General features: G+C 36.9%; 1 protein-coding gene across 1 annotated transcript in view; it reads left to right on the plus strand.

Moving 5' to 3' along the window:
- The first annotated feature begins 1935 nt into the window (after window positions 1-1935).
- Window positions 1936-24242, plus strand: part of SDHAF3 (succinate dehydrogenase complex assembly factor 3) — a 91409-nt gene continuing 69102 nt past the window's right edge. Inside the window, exon 1 of the mRNA XM_027574415.1 lies at window positions 1936-2226. Within this exon, the coding sequence (XP_027430216.1) occupies window positions 2053-2226 (174 nt within the window). The 5' untranslated portion in view covers window positions 1936-2052. The remainder of the gene's footprint in view (window positions 2227-24242) is intronic.

Genomic DNA, 24242 nt, shown 5'->3' on the forward strand with positions numbered 1-24242 from the left:
TGAAGGTGTTAGATAAGAAGATATATATGTGGCAGAGCATTCCAAGCATAGGGAACAGCAAGTACCAAGGTCTTCAGCTGGGAGTGTCCCTGGCCTATTCAAAGATGACTAGTGTGTCTGGAACTGGCCAACTAGGGAGAGAGCAGTAGGAGAAAATCTAGGGAGCTAAGAAGTGAAGAGACCTTGGGTTTTACTGAAGGATTTTGTTGAGCAGAGGAATAACATGATCTAATTTACAGTTTAGGTGGATCATGACCAAAGTTGATCATGGCGGGAAGCAGGAACACAAGCTACCACAGTATCAGGAGGTGTTGACTGGAGAGAGAGATGGTTGTGGTTGCCGGCATGGTGAGAAATGGTTGAGTTCTGCATATATTTTGTTGGTGGAGCCATCAGGATTTGCTGAAGGACCAAAGGTGTGATGGGGGAGAAGGAAAGAGGCCAAATTGCTGCCAGCTTTAGAAAGCAGTCACACTCTCAGTATCACCTTTGCTAAAGGTGGGGATTTTTTAAATGTCTCGATTTTATGTTTTCAGCTCAATTTAACCAGCATCTCCAGGATCGTGGCCCTGGAAACAATACATTTAAAATGTTTCTAGGGGCCCCTGGTTGGCTCAGTTGGTTAAGCCTTCCACTCTGGATTTCCACTCAGGTCATGATCTCAGGGTGTGAGATCAGATGGGTGTTGGGCTCTGCACTCAGAGGGAGTAGGCTTGAGATTCTTTCTCCCTCTCCTTCTGCCCCTCCCCCTGCTCACTCTCTCTCAAATAGATAAATCTTTAAAAAAAAGTAAGCAAAATGTTTCTCTATGATTCTTCTGCAGCCAGTTTGACTTGAGCTAATGAAACCTGCTGGCTCCTGAGATTAAGAATTCCTCATATCAGTGAAGTCATATGATACATGTCTTTCTCTGATTGACTTATTTCGCTCAGCATAATGCCCTCCAGTTCCATCCACGTCGCTGCAAATGGCAAGATTTCATTCTTTTTTTTTAATCTCAGGAAACAAACTGAGGGTTGCTGGAGTGGTGGGGGGTGGGAGGGATGGGGTGGCTGGGTGATAGACATTGGGGAGGGTATGTGCTATGGTGAGTGCTGTGAAGTGTGCAAGACTGTTGAATCACAGATCTATACCTCTGAAGCAAATAATACATTATATGTTAAAAGAAGAAGAAGAAGAATCTAGCAGGAGGGGAAAAATGAAGGGGGGAAATCAGAGGGGGAGCCGCACCATGGGAGACTGGACTCTGAGAAACAAACTGAGGGTTCTAGAGGGGAGGGAGGCGGGGGCGGGGGGGGATGGGTTAGCTGGGTGATGGGTATTAAAGAGGGCATGTACTGCATGGAGAACTGGGTGTTATATGCAAACAATGAATCATGGAACACTACATCAAAAACTAATGATGTAATGTATGGTGACTAACAACATAAAAAAAAAAAAAGAGACCTGCTGGCTCACAGCTCACTTGAGTTATATGAAAGACGCTGCACCTTCAAGGGTACAAATTAGGAGCACAGCACTGTGCAGAGTACGTGGGTAGGTGCTCCTGAATGGAGAGATTAATCCTAATCCCACTCTGATCGCCCTCGAGAAGACAGGAACACTGTTAAGACACCTGAAGTGGGTCTAGCCAACGAAGACTCCGGAGGAGCCCGATTTTGACGAAGGCTTTTTCAGGCCTTTATCAGGAGAGAAGGGTAAGATGAATGGAAAGGAAGATGCGGTGTGACTGAGGGGGTTACAAAAGGCCCACGCCAGACCTCTGGTTGGCTGCCTCTCTCGCTGGGACAAGTTAGGCTTTTAGCAGTAGGGCCGGACCGCAGGCCCATCTCCACCAAGGCCACGCCCCCTCCAGGCAAGAACCCGCCCATTTTCGCGTCAGCCACAGCTTCCCGGTTTCCGGAAGGTCCTGATTTTAGAGCGGACAAAACCGGATGAAGGTCGCGCGCCCTCCTCCGCTTGTGTTCCGGTATACTAACACCCGGCTTCTCAGTGCGGTGGGCACGCTTCGTTCCATTGCGCAGTCGCGGTGTGCGGTCCACGCGCGCGGCTATGCTGGCTCCGCACGTGTCGCGGGTCCGGGCCTTGTATCGGCGCATCTTGCTGTTGCACCGGGCTCTGCCCCCAGATCTCAAAGCCCTTGGCGACCAATACGTGAAGGACGAATTTAGGAGACATAAGACCGTTGGTTCTGACGAGGCCCAGCGTTTCTTGCAGGAATGGGAGGCAAGTGAATGCCACCTTTTCTTCGCCCCAGACCCTCAGAGGTTTCCCTGTTTGTCCCTGTGAGAGAGAGACAGCCTGTCCCTGCTGGTTTCCCCGGGCGCCACGCAGGATCCAATAGCTGCAGCCTGTTCCGTTTGAATTAAACAGCGCAAAGCTGTTCAAACAGTACTTCCCAAAGTTACATCCCGAGCGGGTCTGTTTCTCTCACCGGTTCCTGGCTGGAGCTGATCCCGTTACCTGGGCGTCTCCGATACAATTCACCCTTTTGAGCTCCTGCGCGTGCCAGGCGCTGGAGGGGTGAGGAGGGGAGGTTACAAAATTGAATAAATCACCTCAAGTAGCTTTTTGCCCCTCCCAGTGCCTTGCACGTAGCAAGCGCCTGTTAATAAGTTAATGGTTTTCTCATTACCTAGTTTTCAGACTTAGAGGATTGTTTCCATAATAACCGTTTTTTAAATTTCCGTGCTCTTTCTTGGGTCTTAATGTTCTCAGTTGACCGAGGCAGATATCGGATACGACCACAAGCGGTGGTGGAGAAAAATGCTGAGTTAAATCAGGTGAAAGTTGGATTTCTCCGGAGTCTCAGGTTCCGTTACTTTGTTACATTGCTCTGTCTCGTTGCACTAAATCTCAGGCACATGCATTAGGGATTAGCCCTTTTACTACCCACTCCCCCCACCTTTTTTTTTTTTTTTGAGTGAGGGAAAAAGATTTAGAGTATTTCGTGGGGTTGGGGGCCTAGCAGCATTGCTCTTAGTTATGATTTGCAAATATCAAGATATGAATGGAATTGGAAATTAGAGCGACATCTCAGGTATTTGAAAGCATGAACCAGTGTTGGTAAAAGAACAGAGGTAAGCGATTATTGGAAAGCCTAAATTGATGGCTAGACTCTTTTTTTTTAATTATAAAGTTTATGGTTAGGGTGAACACAGACCTTTTTCACTGAATCTTAGAATTCTTGATTGTAGCTTTCAAGAGGGTTATTTAAGACAGTCTTGAAATTTAGAACTTTAAAATCGTGTGTTAGCGGTAAGTAGCCTCCATGGAGCCAGGGAAGTTGAATCTTAAGTGCAAATTGCTTTCTTTTAATATGGTAAGTTAGTTTTAGAGCTAGAAGAACTGGATTCAAATTCAGATTCTGGAATTTGTTAAATGTCATATCACTTAATTTTTCCTAGTCTTATTTTCTAATCTGTGAAATAATAACAGTATTTATGGACGTCTAAATTAGTGTATGTAAATTCATTTAAAAGCGCTTTGTAAATTGCTAATTGCAGTGAATCTGTAAGAAGTTAGAGTGTTTAAGTGACGTCTTTTAAGCCAGGTCAGTTTGTGGCAGGACAAGAAGGAGGGTCTCTAGCTCTGTTTGAGAAGAAATAAGGGCACTTTGAGAGTTCCTAAAGTGTGAGAACTTGGAAGCTTTAGCAATTTATCAGAATAAATTGATAAAACGCTGGAGGAGAGAGATGCATAAAAAAACAACCGGGTAAATATGTTGATCGAACGAGGAGGCTTGGTATCAGGAATTCAGCTTTTTTTTTAATTAAATAATTTTAGACTTACAGAAGAGTTACAGAGACAGTACTGAGTTGCCCCCATACATCCTACATCCAGCTTCCCCATATGTTAACATGGTACATAACCATGGTGCAGTTATCAAAAATAAGACATTGACATAAAAAAGAAATTAACATTGCTGCAGTGATGTTAACTACAAGCTTTATTCACATTTTGCCAGTATATCCACTAATGTTCTTATTCTGTTGCAGGATCCAATTCAAGATCCCACATTGCATTTAGTCATTCTGTCCCCTTAATTTTCTCTGGTCTATGACAGTTCTTCAATCTTATCTTTCATGTGTTTGACACTTTTTGAAAAGTATTGGTAAATTACTTTGTAGACTATCAATTTGGATTTGTTAATTTTTTTTTTTTCCTCATGATTAGATTGATGTTGTGCATTAGTGGGAAGGATACCACAAGGGTGATGAGTTTTTCTCAGCACATCAGAGGGCACATGATATCAATATGATTTACTACTCATGATGTTAACTGTGATCACTTGGTTAAGTTTCTCCACTGTAAAGTGACTATTTTCCTTTTTGAAATTAGTATATATTTTGGGGAGGTACTGTGAATCTATGCAAATATTTTGTTTCTCAAATTTTGCCAACTAGTTTAGCATCATTGATGGATCTTGCCATTGTGTTCTCATGGTGATTTTTCTGTTTCCCTCATTCCTTTTGAATTTATTTATTGGAAAGTTTCAATAGGTAAGCCTTGTCCCTTCTTCCCCATTATTGATCTAACATTTCCACTTATTTTTTGGAATGAAGAAAAGTGTATTCCGTGGGGCTAGGGCTCTGTAATTAATAAGTTAGCAGCTGGGTAAAGTTTAGTTTAAACCTAGTAATTTAACTATTTGGATAAAGTAACAATTCTCACAGTTGCAAGGCAGCTCAGTCTAAGCCTGGAGCTGGAAGGGGTGGTGTGGATGCTGCCAAGAGAGTAGTTTCTCTTTTTCAAGGATGACTGATAGAGAAGATTCTAATGACTTTGAGGGGAGAACATGTTGGCTACGGCAGTGATACTGCAAAGTAATATCCTTCAGTCTTCTGGGCTTTTCCCTGCTACGTGTTCTTCAAAACATCTAATTTATGATTGTGTTATACATGTTGCGACTAGTTATGGCCTGGATTTCTGTTGTTTTGGTTAATGATGATTACATATTTGGCACACATGAATATCACTAGCTTGATGCTTATGTTTCTGTCAAGCTAATTGAGGGTAACACAGTTGTGGACTTCCTGTGCTTTGTGGACTTTGGGTTTTCATACTCTCTCACTTCTAAAATTACTTACAGACTGGAATGGATTCTGAATTTGTTTTACTTTACGGGGCAAACTTAGGTATGGGTCCCACTGGAGAAAAGAGAAGGGAAAGCTCAGGCATTTTAGAGGCCCCAGCATTAGGAGGAAAGTTCTCTGTTCTTTTCATTTGTAATCATGGAAAACCATGGCAAATGATAGAGGGAATTCAGCTGGGGAAGTTTCTGTTCCAGGACCATTTAGGGGAAGGTAGGAGAAAAGTATTTCATTTTATCTTAAGGATAAAAATGTATATGCTTATTTACAGAGTAAATACTGGATTTATATAGTATTTTACCATAAAAGAAAAAAGTGTAGGTTCATAAAGAGATGTTGGGAATATTTGAAGGAGAATGTTTGATATCTGGTTGGGTAAAATATTTATTGTAATCTTAAGTCTTTCAGGAGGCAACTGTTAGAAGTGGAATGGGGTCTGGGTAGATCAGGAGTCTTATTTATTATGGCATATTTAAAGTTTTGAAGAATAGCTGATTAGGTAATACTTTCCATATTTTTTTTCTTTGCCTGCCCAGTTGTGGAGAGAAGAACTTCTTGCCACTTATTTTCTGGGAAATTAGAATAAGCATTGAAGATTAAATAGCAAGTAAAACATGTTTGTGATAGAACCTGAGATGAAGGGTAAAAAAACAGCTCTCAGGAGCCGTTCTAAAGAGACTCTGTGCGTTTAATTTTTCCTTTTCTGCCCCATTTGTCTCCTTTCTTGCCTGGTTTCTTTTGCTTTTCTTAAGGAGCTGCTTTGCTCTGTGTCTGTTGGGGGATGTTTATAGTAGAACTTGTTTCTGGAAAAAGCCAAATGGCTTACACATTCTGTAAGTAGTTATTGATCACTTATTATTGCCAGGCAAAGTGCTAGGCGTTATGGGACACACAAATGAATAATAATTGTATTTTACTTTCACAGTGTCCAAAATTTAGTAGTGTATATTAGACAATTATAATACAGTATGAATGTGTGTCTGTTAAATGCGATGGGAGCAGGTAGAGAATGGAGGAAGTTGAGGGCCACATACAATGTCTGAGTTGAGCCTTGAGCAAGTCTAAGTTACCATGTCATGAAAAAGACTTTCTAGGTAGCAGGAGTAACATATGCAGAGGTATTGAAGTAAGAGACAGTATGACTTTTTCCAGGATCTTCAGTGATGTGTTTAAAATTTAGTGTCTTAGAGATTAGGAAGAGATAAAGCTAGAGAGGTGGCAAGAGACAGGATATTCTACTAAGAATTTTAGGTTTTTATTTGGAATCACTGAAAGATTTTAAGCAGTGGTGAAATGATTCAAATTATATTCTAGAAAGATCACTTTAGCAGCAATATAAAGGAATGATGGAAGAATGAATCAGCTTGAAGGTAGGGAGGACTGTTGGGAGAGATGTAGTAGAGATGTTATATATATATAAGTGTTGAGAGCGCAGGGTATGGATGTGTTATCTTTTATAAGGTAGAATGGGACTTAACTTGAGGACCCACAGAGGATTAGTGAAGGGGGGGAAATAGAATGGAAAACTCTCAGTTTTAAGAACATAATACCAGTAACCAGACTAGGTATTAGAAGAAGCAGGTGGAGAATGCGTACAGTATAGTATATTTTGTGGTAAGCATCCTGGTGGGACAGTCAAGTGGACATGTTCTGAGGTATATATTAGTCTCATACTCAGGAGAGAGATTGTGGCTGGAGGTAGAGAATTGAAATTCCTTATCTGTAGTTAGTTGCTGGTTCAAAGTTATGGCTGAAAGTGCCCAGGTTGGGTAAAATGTGGGGGAAGGTAGTCAAAGATAGACCACTAACATTCAGGAGTTAAGAGAATGAAGGTAGTAGTACAGTGTTGGAACTGTTCTGTTCTTTTCTTCTGTATCTGGTTGTTTCTGGCTACTTCTGCAAAGGAACATCCTTTTGTCCTTTTCATGTTTAATTCTTTAGATTTGTATGGCAGTCTAGGTATCATATATAACATTTGATGTTTTGTTTTCTTGTATTTGTTGGAGAAGAGGAAGTGCTTCATATTTCATGTAACCATCCATTTGTAACTCACATGGGATATTTTTGTCTTATTTAGGACTTTGAAGTAGATCATCAGATAAAACATGTATGATTAAGTTGCCTGTCACCTATATTTAAAGTTTCCTTAACTTAGGATAATTAGGCTTGGATTGGTATTTTGCAGTTTTTATAATTGTATGCTTTTCTTACCTAATTTGGAGACATCATTTGGTTGCTTTTGAACATCCTGATTTGTAGTTTGTATTTTAGCTTGCAGAAGAAAAGGAATGAATTACCTCTCTGTTCCGTAGACGGATCATATATGTTGGGGATGCATCTACCAAGTATGAGGGAGTCGTTTGTGAATCTCTCAGTTGTACTGTTTATTCAGCATGTTACTCAATGTAGTGTTTTTTGTGATGGTTTATTGGATGGTGAGGGTTTACTGAATGGTGATGTATGTTTTCTACATTAAGCTTTCCTCTTAAAAATTTTTTTAGCCATATTCTGGTCCTTATCTGGTGGTTGAAAAGGGGGTAAAGGAGAGGATATGAAACTGTCTATCATTGGAACATAAAACATCTTTGTTTTTCCATTTCTGAAGCATTTGGCTTTTTAGTGATACTTTTAAGATATTGTTTTTATTTAGGAATATTTAACTTTTATTGATGTCATGAGATGTGTTCTGACAGTGCTTGTGTTATAAAGGTATTTTAAAAATCCTAATTTGATCAATATTGTCTATATTGATGTTGTTACCAAAACATAGAGCTCTGTTTCTTTTATTTAAATGATTTAAAATTTAGGGCACCTGGGTGGCTCAGTTGGTTAAGCGACTGCCTTCGGCTCAGGTCATGATCCTGGAGTCCCGGGATCGAGTCCCACATCGGGCTCCCTGCTCAGCGGGGAGTCTGCTTCTCCCTCTGACCCTCTTCCCTCTGGTGCTCTCTCTCATTCTCTCTCTCAAATAAATAAATAAAATCTTTAAAAAAAATGATTTAAAATTTATTTGAATTTACAGATTTAAAATAATGGTGATAGTATAATAATATTAATATGCTAGTAGTTATGGTTCTAAAATAGATCTCTACACCCAGTGTAGGGCTTGAACTCAAAACCCTGAGATCAAGAGGTGCATGCTCTACTGACTGAGCCAGCCAGGAGCCCCTAAAAAAATAAAATAAAATAGATCTGTACATATTTATTTATGTTACATAACACACAGTCTTAAAAATTTGAAATAAGGTTTTGCATAGACTTTAAGAAGATAAAGGATTGTATATGCACAGTTTTACTGGTTTTTACCTACTATTTGAAATATATTTTACAGTTGCTTCATAAGAATAAATGTCTGAAATTTTACATAGAGAGTATTAGAATTGAAAGGGAGCTTCAGATTGCTATAGTAAACTCTTATTTTTTTCAGTTAATGTACTTAAACTTTAAAAAGAATCAAAGTAATGTTATGTGATTAAAAAATTAGTGCAATATTATTATTATTATTAGAGCAATATTTTCTATTCCTTATTTATCTATTTTTGAGGGGATTTCTCATTTTATTTTGATGTCTTTTATGTTTCAAATATCTTGTGAATTTTGGTTATCTTCCTTATATACATGTAAGGCAGTAAGAAACAGAACTCTGTTTACAGCTAGGCTTGTTGATTGGAAAATTACTTTTAGGCTTAGAGTTTCCATTATCTGCCTTAGATTTGCTTCTCACTCCTGATTTCCTTACCTACATGGTATTTGTGTTCAGTTGGCTCTGGCAGTTTGGCTTGATCTTCAGCTGTTTTCTCTTTTCTGTTCTAAGCTGTGGATCCCTATATCTGCACTGTTTTATGAGTTCACTCCTCTACCTGCTTTCTGTCTTCGCTGAAATCTCTTGGCTGCTAATGACTCTATTCTTGTTCTCGGTCATTATGGATTACTTCTTTTAAAAATCCTTTACTGTCAGTTCAAAGGGGTTTTGGGAGGGGAGGAAATAAGAAATATGCTGCTATGATTTCTCCAGTCTGTCATCTTAAACTGAAACCCCAGTTCTATCATTTTAAAGAGAAAGTAACTGGGACTTACCTAAGTAAAATGACTTGTTTGGCATCACACAGCTAGATAGGACAAAAATCTTGTGTTCTTAGCTCATGAAATTAATGTTTCCAAAAAACTATTAAACTTTTGCAGCATAAAATGGTTATCAGTATTTTTCTTTTGAATTTTGCTTGTTTGCTTACTACAATTTATTTGTGTATTGCTTCTCCATTTTTTGTATTTTTCCTAAGGGAAAGAGAAGCTTCTTAATCATGTTTTTATCCTCTACACCTCTAGCATAATAAACAAATGTTTAATTATCGTTTAAAGAATGATTTAAGTTTATTAGCCCAAGATGCTAATTGCCAAAATTTTTTCAGTAATGAAATGAGAATGGAAGTTGCTGTGATATAACTGTTAAACTCTAGTTAGTCAAGCACATATGTTTTCTGTGTAATTTTTGGAAGGTTTATTTAGGCCTCAGTGGTCTCAGTTGGAAAAATAATGTTTTATCCTTGAAGACAGGAATGAACCGGTAAGTTCTTTTACCTGTAAGATACGGTTATATTAGGTGAGTTAAAACTGTATCAAATGGCTTAACCTATTTTACACTTTTCATTGGTAACACTGATTTTTCTCTTTCACCTTTTCTGTTAGTTTTAGGGTAATATGTTTTTATAGTAATAGAATGGGTAAAAAAATATATTTTGTTTGTTTTTGTAATACCAATACAATTAACATAAAATTAATAACTCCTGAGTTTTAAAAAGTTAAAAAAACAAATGGAATATATTTTGAATTAATGTGATATATGCTTAATAGAATTAATATAAAAGGTTTATTAGCTTGGATTGGGAAAACACAGTTTTTAAAAATATGGGCAAAAGGGACTTTAGTAAAAGATCATTCTATGATTTATTTACAAGGATATTCATTGTGCTGCATGTATATGGTAATAATGACAAATCAAAAACAGCATAGATATCCAATGAGGGCAGAAGAATGAAATGATAGCATAGCCATACGATGGATGGGTTAGTATGCAACTAGAAATAGTGTTTCAGAAGAATTAATCCCTGGGAAAACTGTTCATGTTATAATTAAATGTAAACTGTTTATCTTTGGGTGATATGGTAAAGGATGATTGTAATTTTCTTCCTTGAACCACCTATTTTCCAGATTCTCTGCAAAGATCAGGGCTACTTTAGTAATTATAAGAAAAGCCAGTAAATGTTATTTTTAAAAAATGCAGTTGGATATACTCAATATTTTTGTTACCAGTCTCATGTCCTAAAGCACTTGAGGCAAACATTAAAAGAGTCAAATACCAGCACCTTATAAATACATTTCCTAATTTTGCCCTTTAAATTTTGTAAGTTAGGGGCGCCTGGGTGGCTCTGCATCACATCAGGCTCCCTGCTCAGTGGGGAGCCTGCTTCTCACTCTCTCTCTGACCCTCCTCCCCTACTTGTGCACTCTCTTTCTCTCTGTCTCAAATAAATAAATAAAATCTTTAGAAAAAATAAATTTTGTAAGTTAAACTTAGACTTCTTCATGTTTAATAATGTCAGCTATATATTTTATGCTTCTTGCTGAGTTTTGTAAATGAAATGAAAAAAATCTAAACATGTATTCAACATTGTAAATGGCCACTGAAATGAGACAGAAGAAATAAAAGGTACCCAGATTGGAAAGAAAGAAATAAAGCTGTGTTTATTCACAGACAATATGATTATGTAGAAAATTGGATGGAATCTACAAAAAAAATCTAAAATTAGTATAGCAGGGTTGTATGATACATGATCATTATACAAAAATTAACTGTACTTTCATATACTAGCAATGCAAACTTGGAAATTAAAATTTAAAAATACGACTTACCATAAAAAATATTAAATACTCAGGGATGATGCAAACAAAGGATGTACAAACCTGCACACTAAAAACTATAAAGCTTTGCTGAAAAAAAATGTGTAGACTCAAAATAAAACTTATCTAGTTATTCTCTTTTACCTAACCACGGAAGACATATTTTGAATCTTTAGTGCTCTAAACCGAGATCGGAAAAGAATCATCAGGACCATTTTCTGGTATAGTAGTAAGTTTGTTTATTTATTTTTAAAAGATTTTATTTATTAGTGCGCATGTGCACACAAGCAGGGAGAAGGGCGGAGGGAAAGGGAGAAGCAGGCTTCCCACTGAGCAGGGAGCTCAATGTAGGCTGGATCCCAGGACCCTGAGATCATGACCTGAGCCGAAGGCAGCCGCTTAACCGACTGAGCCACCCAGGCTCCCCATATTAAGTTTTTTTTTAAACAACATGAAGAATCTTCTCTTGCTTAATTTCCTACAAATTGTACTTAGTCATTGATTCTCCAGTAACTTAATTTGATCAAATTAAATTGCTACTTAATAACTTAAAAAATATAGTATTTTAATTTTTCACATTTTCTTTTTCTAAGTATTGTAGAAGTTGTGTCAGGCTGACAGGTGGGACTGGGAGGGAGATTGGTTAACTGTCTCCTGGTAGGTTAAGTCAGAGAGGATGGAAGACCTGTAAACAGGCTGACTTGGTGGCTTAGAAGCCAGTAGGTTAGAAAGGAGATTCCAGGTGGGTATGTGCCACTCAACATTGTGATTATAATTCCTGGTAATTGATCTTGTAGCTCTGGAATTAGACTTTATATACCAATATACCCGGAGACGATCAGGTGTTGCCATCAGACTCACATTAACTAAATTTATAAATATTGAAGTATAAACCAGAATGGTGATTGAATTATAAACTAGAATATTCATTTCTGTCAGTAGGGGAGTGGGGACTGGTGAAAGGGGCTCTTCTTTTCCAGGAATCAGAATATTTATATCTAGATCCAGGGAACTCTTTTTCAGATGTGTCTCACAATTCAGAATCTTTTATATTTTTAGAAAGATAAAAAGGAATATGATTGAATTTTAAGAAATACCACCAAGGAATCTGGGGTGACACCCTGTAATCGAATACATTAATATTTCCACAGTAAAACATTTGACTTTTAATATTAAGTGGAGTAAATAAAGGGTTTATGTCCATTTAGATCAGGATTTGCTGCCAATAAGTTCTGCAAAAGCTTTTGTTTGTGGAAACTTTTTTGACTTCAGAACTGTAAATAAGGGATTATGGACCTCTATTAAGCTTTCTCAGAAACTGAATTAGTGTTTAGAAGGTTGCTGAGTAACATGGAATTAAAATAATGGGAAGTAGGTAGGCATGAGAGATTTTTCATTAGGCTTCACTGTATCTACAGCAGAAAACATCCTGGGTTCTACTGTTTCACTGCTTCCCCCCCCCCCCGCCCCCCCTGGACAGTGCTGAACACATATTAGCAAATTTGCCCCCTCATAATAGTTTATTATTTTATTATTTTCATTGTAAGTGCTTTCTGTCAAAGCATTATTGCCATTAATGTGTTAATAGATTAAGCTACCAAATTTCTCATCGGGACCTGAGAGAATTCAGATACTTCCCATGGTGTGTGGATTTAATTAGCTTAATTCCCGAGGGAGGATCATATTTATCTTATTTACAAGTTTTTGCTCTTCTCAACTCCTAAATCACTACAACTCAGAAGCATTTCCAAAATAAACTGCATTTTGACTTCTCTGCTCTCAAACACTAAAATATTTATGCTTTATTTGAATAGATCTTAAATACACACACGGTTTATTTTCCTTTGAAAAGATATCGTTATTACAAATAAAAATTGTTGAATGTTGCTTATTGTATGTTTAGGCAAAGGTTTCTGGACTTTGATGCAGTGAGTCTTTGCTGAAGGTGAAGAGGTCTACAGTTTGTTTAAAGATTATTCCATTGAATAAAAAAATGCATACACTTCTCATAGAGGATTTCCCCCTTCCAAACTAAGAAAGGCAGTAGGGTGGCATGGCAAATACACATACACACGTACCCCAAACCAGCTACAATGACATCGGCATGTAGCATCAGTGGATACAGCTTCACAGTGCACATTCTAAACCATGACTCCTTCAAAAGGCCTCTTGTTCAACTGCCTCACACTTCCCAGCATGGGCCTCGATGGTTTGTGCATGTTACGTTTTCATTTTATAAGCAATGGATATATACAGTTGATAACTCAGGATTTCTAGCCAGTAACCCTGGGTAACACCACTTGTAAAAAATGCCGTGCACATCTTTAGATGCCTTTACAAGGCCAAGAGCAAGATGCACAGAATGAGAAAAACTTATTTTAAGATATTTGGAAATGTGTATAACTTTGATATAACTTTGAGCGCTCCGATACCCTTGGCTACTTCATTCATGTAAATCACTTAATATTTCTAGGATGTTTTTAGAAACTGCAGTGTGATCATATTCTAACTTTGTAATTAAATCTAATGAGGGCAGAGGCACCTCAAAAACGGTTGTAACCGTGTTTTCCTTACTCTGGAATTCATGTGGAGATAGATACGCAGTTTTCTCTATCTTCCTCCCTTCCTCAAACACCTCCCTCTCCTCCTCTCCTGTCATCCTCTTCACTTTCTTCTTCTTCTTTTCTTTTTTTCAGGCAACAAGCTCTCTCCTTTGTACCATCAAATTTTCCCAAGCTGGCTAATTTTTTTTTTCTATTTCTTTTTTAGCCTCACTACCTTATTGTGAGGCTGCTTTTTTGCTGTCATATTATTCCACATATGTTTGGTCTTCAGTGGCTATGCCAGGGTTTTTGGATTCGATCTCAGGGTGGAAATCTGAACAGAATGGGAAGAAATTAGCCAGTAATGACCATTTGGGGGCATTAGGATCTTTCCATCTTCCCTTTGTTGGTCCAAAATTGTCCATTTTTGGACCATAAAATTTGGATTTCCTTTTCCCAGATACTGTCTTCTACATCTCAGAGCATTTGGAACACTGCAGAGAAAAAACAAAACAAAAACTGCAATGCTGATTGGGATCTCTGGATTTTTCTTCTTTTGTACTTCTGGCTTACCTGCATGGAGAAGGCAAAACAGACTCTTTGCTCTTTGGTTTCATGGGTCACTGTTAGCCATATTGACTATTGTTTGCTAATCTCTGCATATAATTCTAAAGAAGAATTTGGTAGTTTAATGATTATTGTTAGGATAGTTACAAAAGTATGTAAGAACTATTTAAGATCTACATTTCTATGCCATTTTCAGCTGTTGTATTTAATTTGTTTCATCTAGATTTGACAAGCTTTTGGGACAAAGATTGTAATAGAAGTTTCTGGAGCTTGATACTTTTGTAACTACTTTTATACTATATTTCTGAAAAGTTGTTTATAAATTGATTTCTTTTGAAATTTATATTTTAAGTATACTGGCAAACTTACTATTAAAGGGAATTCTTTTGAGAATCCTTTTGTGAAGTGAATAATCAGCCTGTAATTTTGTTTCTTTGTGTAAACCTGCATTTGCATACATCAAATTTGTTTTAAATAGGGTGTGTCTACAAATGTCGATGGCGTGTGTCTAAAAAGAATAAAATCTAATTTCTGTTTGATGTGAAGAACAAATTTAGATTTGGCACTTTTGATGAGTGAGACATACCAGATCATTTTATTTCTATTCTTTTCAACTAAATGCTATCAAAATATGCTTCACACCCTAAATTAAGGAGGTGGCAAGTGTTCATGGATTAAGATTGAACTACAGTATATTTTAAACTATATTTTCTTAAATAGTAGCAGGACTAGTGTGAAGTTATCCAAAGTTTAAAAAGTTATTTAGTAGTTCTTTCTTTCTTAAAAGCAAACTGGATCCCAAATCCTAATGATTTGCTTTTCTTTTTGTTTTATCTTTGTAATTACAGAAGTGTATGTTGCTTTTAACTATAACACGTTTGATAGCTTTCTACTTTAGTTTGATTCCCAGCAGCTTATTGCTTTGCTTAATACTTGGAAGATTCTAATGATAATTCATCCTCCTTTTATGGATACTGAAATTCTTTTAACCAGAATTAACCAATAAACAGCTATTTAGTCCATAATACAGCATAAATATGGTATATTTATAATGAAAACATAAAATGTAACTGCTGTTGTGTAATATTCTAACTGTACTGTGGTTAAATAGACTTTTTTCTGCAGGACTATTTAGGCGCCTAACGACTATTTTACTGTTTCTCGGGGAAAGGATATACAAATCAAAGCTGAGAGCATTGGGGGGCGCCTGGATGGCTCAGTCATTAAGCGTCTGCCTTCTGCTCAAGTCATGATCCCAGGATCCTGGGATCGAGCCCCGCATCGGGCTCCCTGCTCCGCGGGAAGCCTGCTTCTCCCTCTCCCACTCCCCCTCCCCCTGCTTGTGTTCCCTCTCTCGCTGTGTCTCTCTCTCTGTCAAATAAGTAAATAAAATCTTTAAAAAAAAAAAAAGTTGAGAGCATTGGGAACTTGGCCCCATGTTTCAGATCCTGTGCACAGCCTACTGGAAAGTCCATCAAAGGAGAATCCTCTCATGATTGAACATGGGTACTGTTGGACCCCACGGAAAGTAAAGCCTTTCCTTGATAACTGAGGAGGGAGTCAGTGGGTTAGGGAACCTTTGGAAATGTCTTGGGATTTAGGAGAAATACCTCTTCTAACATAAATAGGGCTAGCCATTTGTTTTTCCATGGTTTTTACAAATTGAGGGTGTTGACGGTTTATCCAGAGGACATTCATAAGGTCAGAAACTGGAAAGGAAGCAAAGAATCAGGACAGAGTTTTCATCACATCCAAGGTAGGACGTGGAGAAATTGTTCCAAATGTGGGCCTTGAATTTTGTGAAGATGTTGGTCACACTGCACCAGGGAGGACGAAACAGAAGCAGCTCACCTGCGTTGATTTCATTCAGTGTCCACTCATTCATTCAGTGCCTACTGTATTTCAGGGGATTCAGAGGTTGATACATGGTCAGTATCTTTAAGGAGTTTATTAAGTTTGCTGCGGATCTGTATAAGATAGTATGAGACTCATTGTACCGTAAAGAATAGCGGTTGAGGGGCACCTGGGTGGCTCAGTCGTTAAGCGTCTGCCTTCGGCTCAGGTCATGATCCCAGGGTCCTGGGATCGAGCCCCACATCGGGCTCCCTGCTCGGCGGGGGAGTCTGCTTCTCCCTGTCCTTCTGCTCCTGCTCGTGTGCTCACTCTCTCAAATATATAAAATCTTAAAAAAAAAAAAATAGCAGTTGAGAATATTGTTCTTTTGTCAGTAGAGCAAACAATGGGTAATAAGAGTCCAGGGAGAGGAAAACAACGTTTTTGCCAATTGAATTCATGATTAGGCAGTTTTCTCCTCAGTGTATCTACCTTGTCACTTGTTCCTTCATATGGATCCATTCTGTTGGATTTTGAAGATCTTTTTATCTTTGAGTTTATTTATTTATTTTTTTTAAAGATTTTATTTATTTGACAGAGTGTGCGCGCACACGTAGGCAGAGTGGTAGGCAGAGGGAGAGGGAGAAGCAGGCTCCCTGCTGAGCAGAGAGCCCGATGTGGGGCTTGATCCCAGGACCCTGGGATCAGGACCTGAACTGAAAGCAGCCACTTAACCGACTGAGCCACCCGGGCGCCCCTCTTTGAGTTTGTTTTAAAAATGCGGTTTTTAAACCCTTTATGGGAGATTGCATTCTAAACTATTGTCAGTAACACTTTAATGATTATCTGACATTGGCTAACATCCAGTCACTTACCCTGTGACCTTGGGTAATTTAACCACTCCAAGTCTGTTTCTTCAACAGTAAAATGGGAATACCAGCAGTAGTTACCCCTTAAGGTTAAGGAGTCAGTAAGATAATATATTCATAACAGTTGCCTTGTACCATAGTACTCAATAAACGCTAGCTATTTTACCTCTAGTGTAGGGGAAGAAGGAGATTAAAAGGAAGGAGGCAAGATTTCCAGGGAAGAGCTTTGAGGGTGTTGAAAACAAATTTTGTGATTTCATTATTTTTAATTCTTCCTTCTCTTGTATCTTCTCTATCCAATTAGTTGCTAAATCCTGTTGATTCTGTTTCCTTTTACCATATCAGAATCCTGACTTATTGTCTCCATTCTCATTACCTCTGTCTGTAGTAATTTCATAAATACTCTTGCCTTTAGTCTCTTGTCAATTTATAGAACACAACTTTGACCATATTATTACCTCTGTCAAAAATCACTGTTTTCCCATTGACCTCTCTTTAACCTAGAGTTTAAAACTGTGCAAAATCTGGCTCAAATATATTTTTCCTATCGTTCATCTCAATATTCTCTGCCATGTATCCTATGTTCCAGTTCTCTTTGAGGGCTGTTCTCTGGCTGTGGCTGTAAGTTGTTTTGGCTTTCACTATTCATTTGGCCTAAATATTTTCCTTTTTCTGTATGGCCCAATCTTAAAATGTCTTCCCAACAGCTCCAGTACTTTCCTATCAACTCTTTCTTAACTAATTATTCAGTAAAAAACAAAATTCTATCTTCTAATTTCCTAAAACAGTATTTTTTTGTATTTTTGTTTTGCTACTTAATGCTTTCAACATTGTGTTATAGTTATTTGTGTACATCCTTTTGGCACTAATAGATGATAAGTTCCTTGAGGACAAAAATTATGTTTTACCTATCTTTGTGTACTTTAAAGCTCTTAGGACAGTATTTTGCTTATAATAAATGCTCAGTAAATCTTGTTTTTTCCCCCCCAAAAGAAAAAATGTGTGATTATATTTCAGATGAAGACCAAACATTCTGATGTCCATGGTTAGATTAAAAAGTAAACCAATTATTTGAATGTGTGAATTGTAGTCTTTATAAAGATTAATAGTTTAAGCAAAGGCTTTTACTCTGATATGAGAATTCTTAAATTGCATTTTATAAATAAGAATTCAGTGTTATATTTCATAGGGTACTAGGCTTATTCCAAGCACTTTAATTCATGTTTTTATCTAGATACATTGATAAGTCAGTAGGCATATGAATGTATGAATAGCTGGTTCAGTTTTTATTTTTTATTTTTTTTTGCTATGTAGCTGTTAATACGCTTCTGGTCTTTATCAAATTTATATTCAACATCTGTGGTTCCTAATTACTCAGGACAAGTTAAAGTAGCTTTATATCCCTGTTTCCTTTTCCATTGAATATAGTCTTTTAAGTGCCTAAAATGGGGGAAGAGATAAGGAATGAATATTTAAGGAATTTAAGATCATGAACTAGGAGAGACCTAGGATAGCCGTGATTGCTAAGAGTCTTGGAAATAAAAAAGAGGTTGAATGTCTGTCATGCAGTTTCCTTAAGCTGCATTGAACACCATCTTAGGAAGAAGACAGGAGCTAAGAGTTCCTGTGCATGATCATTTTCACTAAATTCTTCTAAGAATATGGATCTAGCTTATAACTAGATTCTAATATTGGGAAACAAATAGTCTAATGAGATACTGGCATTTTTTGGTGTAAGTGTAATTCCAAAAATTTCCACATGATGGCAGAAGATCCTTATATCTGGAAAGGCTAGCACATAAAATTCAGAAAAGTTGGTTTCAATTTTATCTGAAATAGTATTTATCTTTTCATATTGCAACTAGTAATTTTCGTGTTTGCATTGTCTGATATAGATATGTTATTGTTATTTTAAGTATTTTAAGTGGTTTCACTAATTTTAAAATGGATTTTTTTCTATTGTATACAGTTTAAATACATTTTTAAAGGTTTCATGGGTTTCCCTTGAATAGTGTTTAAAATAATTGGTGTCTTTTTTTTTTTTGATTAGTCAGTTTAGGGGAAATTTAGTACAGTTATTTACTATTTATAAATGTATGAAACTTGAATATAGAGTTGTCTTTATTTTAGAAATTGAGGAATTGCTGCAACATGCATTCTTTTATGTTAACTTGCTTAAAATTTTGAATGACTGTCTCATGCTTCCTGCTCTCTTTACTGTTTTCTTTATCATTGTCCGGTCTTCTCTGAAATCGCCCTTGTTTTAATTTAAGAAATTCATTCATTCTATAAATATTTATTAAATGCTTGCTGTTTCATATACCACCGTAGACAGATGATAATTCATAGTGGTAAAAATTTCAGATATAATCTGTTTTTTGTTTTTTGTTTTTTTTTGTTTTTTTTTTTAAAAGATTTTATTTTATTTATTTGAGAGAGAGAGAATGAGAGATAGAGAGCACGAGAGGGAAGAGGGTCAGAGGGAGAAGCAGACTCCCCACAGAGCAGGGAGCCTGATGTGGGACTCGATCCCGGGACTCCAGGATCATGACCTGAGCTGAAGGCAGTTGCCTAACCAACTGAGCCACCCAGGCGCCCTATAATCTGTTTTTTGGAGTTCACAGTCTTGCAAGGCAGATAGCTTCCCAAATACAGTGTTGTGTTTGAGTTAATGTTTGTGATTCTCACTAAAACAGTATACTTTTAGTAAAATTTTAAACACTGTGCAAGTTTTACATAGGTACAGCAGATTAACTGTAAAATTATGAATTACTCAAATGATCACTTGAAAAAGATCAAAATAAAGATTTGGAAAATCTGTGGAAACTTAAATAGGCCAATTGTTTTGTTTGTTTTGAACACTAGATGATTATCTAGTTAAAAAGGGAATAACATGACTTTTTTTACTTGTAGCTAGTAACATTCTGGCCTTTTTCAGTGTGTGTTTTATCTTATATATTATCTGTATAATTTGTCAAAACTGAGATGCTTGGGAGGAAAGCACTACATGAAATTGTACAACATACGTAAAATATAAATTTATTAACTTATGTATTTGACTTTTATTGATAGACCTATAAAATAGCTCTTTATGGGGATATCTGGGTAGCTCAATTTGTTAAGCATCTGACTTCGGCTCAGGTCCTGATCCCAGCGTCCTGGAATCGAGTCCTGCATCGAGCTCCCTGCTCAGTGGGGAGTCTGCTTCTCCCTCTCCCTCTGCCTGCCGCTCCCCCTACTTGTGCTCTTGCTCTCTCTTTCTCTGAGAAATAAATAAGATCTTTAAAAATAATAGCTCTTTGTGAAAACTTTCCAAAAATAAGGTGTCAAAATATAAAAATTATATATATGTTTACTTTAAGGCAAAAACCCCCCTATATATGAACAGTACAAAAAAAACATAAGTAGGATAATAACTCTTGGGATATATTAATATTAGTCCTTTTTAGCTTTTTCTATAATACCGTGTCCCTTTTTTGTGAAGAATATAGTTTTGGCAATATGGTTTTGTTATTGAAAGTTTTCCCTTAAAATTGCTTGCTGTAAGCCTTTTCAAAGTTATATTTTATGATTAACAGATTTCAATTGTTGACTTCTTTAAATGAGAAAACCACCTTTTTATAGGTGCTGAGATATCAAAGGAGTTAAAGGTAAATTCTGCTCAATGGAGGATATTTTCAGATCAACATTTTTTGAAATTTAAATGTATCAATATTTAAGCCCAAATATTTTAACAGGTACTATTTTTTAGTCTCCATTTAGAATGGTTTTCTTTAACAAATATTTTTATAAGACAGAACTTGTCAGATAAGTTGTCTTTATGATTATTTTGAATGTTTTGCCAAATTCAGATGCTCCAAAATCATAGGGCTTTTTAATTTTTATTCATTTTAGTATGAATATAAATACATCCAATTATAAATAGCTCCTTCAAAAGATTGCTGTCAGAAATTGTGATAGATATGTAATGATTGAATTTCAGAATTAATCTTGTATACCATTTGTGCTCTTAAAATTTGATTTGTTTCTTATTTTAGTAGCAGCAAATTTCAGTCTTCCTACTTACAAGCTTTGTTTTTAAAAAATGCCATTTGTTGGAAGTTAAAAGCTTAAGCTTTTTGCCTCTTTGTCTCATATGTTAAGAATTCCTACTGATTTGAACAAAATGCAACCAAAATTTAAAGACTTGTTTACAAAAAAGTTCAATATTATTGTAGAGTACTTAGGTTGATTTACAAATTAGTTTTTTTAAAGCTCCGATATTTTTTAAATCTGTAGATGATAGGCAGCATAAAGAGAAAGTTCATACTGCCATGCTGAAGTGTTGCATTCAGTGTCAGTTTTGTTACAAAATTTTGTGGATTACTCTTAATGTGTAACCTATAGATTTTTTTAAAACTTATTTATTTATTTATTCATGAGAGACAGAGAGAGAGAGAGAGAGGCAGAGGGAGAAGCAGGCTCCCAAGGAGCAGGGAGCCCGATGCGGGACTCGATCCCGAGACCCCGGGATCATGACCTGAGCCAAAGGCAGACACCCAACCATCTGAGCCACCCAGGCTAAACTATAGATTTTTTAAAAGTGTCAATTTTGACAACAGATTCTGTTTTGATTAGAGTATCACAGTTTGGGCACAGTTATAAATTATGTATGCACCACAACTGATTCCAAGTACATTCCTTCTCTGAGGGTCTCTAAATTTAATAATAACTGTTTCTTTGGCATTCCACCAAAATATATTCATATTATCACTGTAAAAATGATGTTGAACTTTTTTTATTTTTTTATTTTTTGCAGAATTTGCAGTAGCACTGACAATAATGTCAGATATTTCACCTTTAAGAGAGTGAATTCCTATCTACTCTAGACTGGAAAGTTAAGAATCTGGAACCACTGTGTGTGAGTGCCCTTGCTTATCAGTCAGGCCTTGCATGCTGTCTTCAGAAAGAACATGTTACTTACACGGCATCAGGAAAGGGTCAGGAAAGAGATGTGGGTTGTTAGTAGTCATCTTCTAGATTTAATGGCATCTTAAATTGAAAGCTTGTCTTTGTTGCATCTCTTACACTACTAGACTAGACTGGCAGAAGTTGGAAGTACAAAATGAAGGTATGCCAATACCAGCCCAGCTATCTTAATGCAACTGTTAATATTTTGGTAGAAATTGAAAAAATTCAGGACAAATTTTAAACTGGATGAAATGTAAAAACAATGGTAATAAACTAGGATGATCCTCTACCAACCAGAATGTGTGGTGGTTATATTTTTAGCCACTTAAAGTTTATCAGGCAATAGTTTTGATAGGGAAGTGGTTTACTATAGTTTTGGGAATAAAGTACTGAATTTAGTCAAGATTTTTAAATTCTTAACTCTGTCCACTGATTTGCTTTATCACCTTTGTCATGTTTCTTAGTTTAATTTCTCCATCTTCCAAATAAAAAGAATATTTTCTTCAGATCCATTTTGTTAGAAAGTATTACATGAACAAATTAGACCTGGCAAGACATTTGGGCCTTAAGAAATAAATCTAAACCTGAAAGAATTACTGGTCACATAAGGTGAAAAGTTAGGGCTGCCAGCAATAGCACTCCTAAGAGTATTACCAATGAAAATGTTCCACTAAGCTTAAGGGCTTAAATCCAGACCTTGCTGGAGGGGGCATAGCTATAACTCACCGGATGACAGAGAAGTTGCTGTGGTGCCATGCTGGCAGAACATGCTAGAAATCTGCCATTTGGAGCTTGCCAGAAATTAGCACCCAAGCTGTGTCCAGGGAAGTGTCTTACTGAAGAGGGGCGCTGTTGGCTGCTGGTTGTTTGGCCACTGGGCACTGCATGAGCTGGGTGTTCTAGAGGAGCTCTGCTGCAGCAAGCCTGAGGAAGCAAAGCCGTTTGCTCCTGCAGAGTCTCTCCTGTGCCCTCTCCTGACGAAGCTTAACATTGTGCCAGCTGGCAAAAGGAAATACTTAAAAGGGCCCAGGTCCGTTTCACAGAGCAGTCTTCGAGTGAATTTGGAGCTGTAAAATAATAATTGGCACAAAACCAAACAACTTCCTCATTTTGCTCTGCTTTGGTAAATTACAGTTGCCATTCATCATGAAATTTGTCATCGCTTCTTCCAGGTTTTTTTTTTTTTTTTTTATATTTTGTCCTAGTTCTAGCTTTTGAATGTACTCAATTCTGCATCAATAGATCTTTCTTTTACATTTAAAGTTGTCCATACTATATTTTTAAGTTGAAACAAATTTAATTATATATAATTTAAAAAGCAGGCATTTTGATTTAATTACCAATTAATAGGTATCCCTGTAAGTCATGCTGTCTTGCATATTCTCATATGCATGACACTGGTGCCTAGACGAACATCACTTGAGCTGAAACAGTCTGGGGACACTAACTAGACTGGTTGTGTGCCTGTGTGTAGTACTAAAGTAATGCTTGCACTTTCCTCTCTTAGTACAGCACAACAACAATATCTTACACAATGCAGTTGTTAAAGTAAAATGTTTCCTATCAAAACAAGAAGGTTGTGTTTACAGGGAAAATATTTTATGCAGCTCAAGTCTGTTTGAAAGGAATTGCCAAACTATATTCCAGAGTGACTGTACCATTTGACATACCTACCTGTAATGTATAATTGACCGGTTTGTCTACATCCTTCCCAGCGCTTATTGTCACTATTTTTTTTTTAAATTTTAGCCATTTTGATAGTTGTGTAGTGGTATCTCATTATGTTTTATTTTTTTATTTTTTTATTTTTTTATTTTTTTAAAGATTTTATTTATTTATTTGACAGAGAGAGACACAGCGAGAGAGGGAACACAAGCAGGGGGAGTGGGAGAGGGAGAAGCAGGCTTCCGGCTGAGCAGGGAGCCCGATGTGGGGCTCGATCCCAGGACCCCGGGACCATGACCTGAGCTGAAGGCAGACGCTTAACGACTGAGCCACCCAGGCGCCCCTCTCATTATGTTTTAATTTGCACTTTCCCAGTGACTGATGATGGTGAACATCTTTGCATGTGCTTATATCTTATCTGTATGTTGTCTTTGAAATGTCTGTTCATGCCTTTTGCCCATTTTCTATTTGGATTTTTTTTTCCTATTGAGTTTTGAGAATTCTTTTTATGTATTCTAGATTTTAGGCTTTTGTCAGATATGTGGTTTGCACACATTTCTTCTAGACTGTAATTTGATTTTCATTCTCTTATAACAGTCTTTTTCAGAGCAAAGGTTTTAAATTTTGATGAAGTCCAATTTATCATTTTTTCCTTTTATGGATCATATTTTTGGTGTCAAGTCAGATGACTCCCATGTCCTGAAGATTTGCTCCTATGTTCCCCCCTCCCCCGGAAGTTTTATAGTTTTACATTTAACATTTAAGCCAAGTGAGCCATTTTGAATTAACATATGCAAGCAGTGTAAGGTTTAGTTCAAGGTTCA

Source organism: Zalophus californianus, chromosome 12, assembly GCF_009762305.2.
Source record: "Zalophus californianus isolate mZalCal1 chromosome 12, mZalCal1.pri.v2, whole genome shotgun sequence".
Classification (NCBI taxonomy): domain Eukaryota; kingdom Metazoa; phylum Chordata; class Mammalia; order Carnivora; family Otariidae; genus Zalophus; species Zalophus californianus.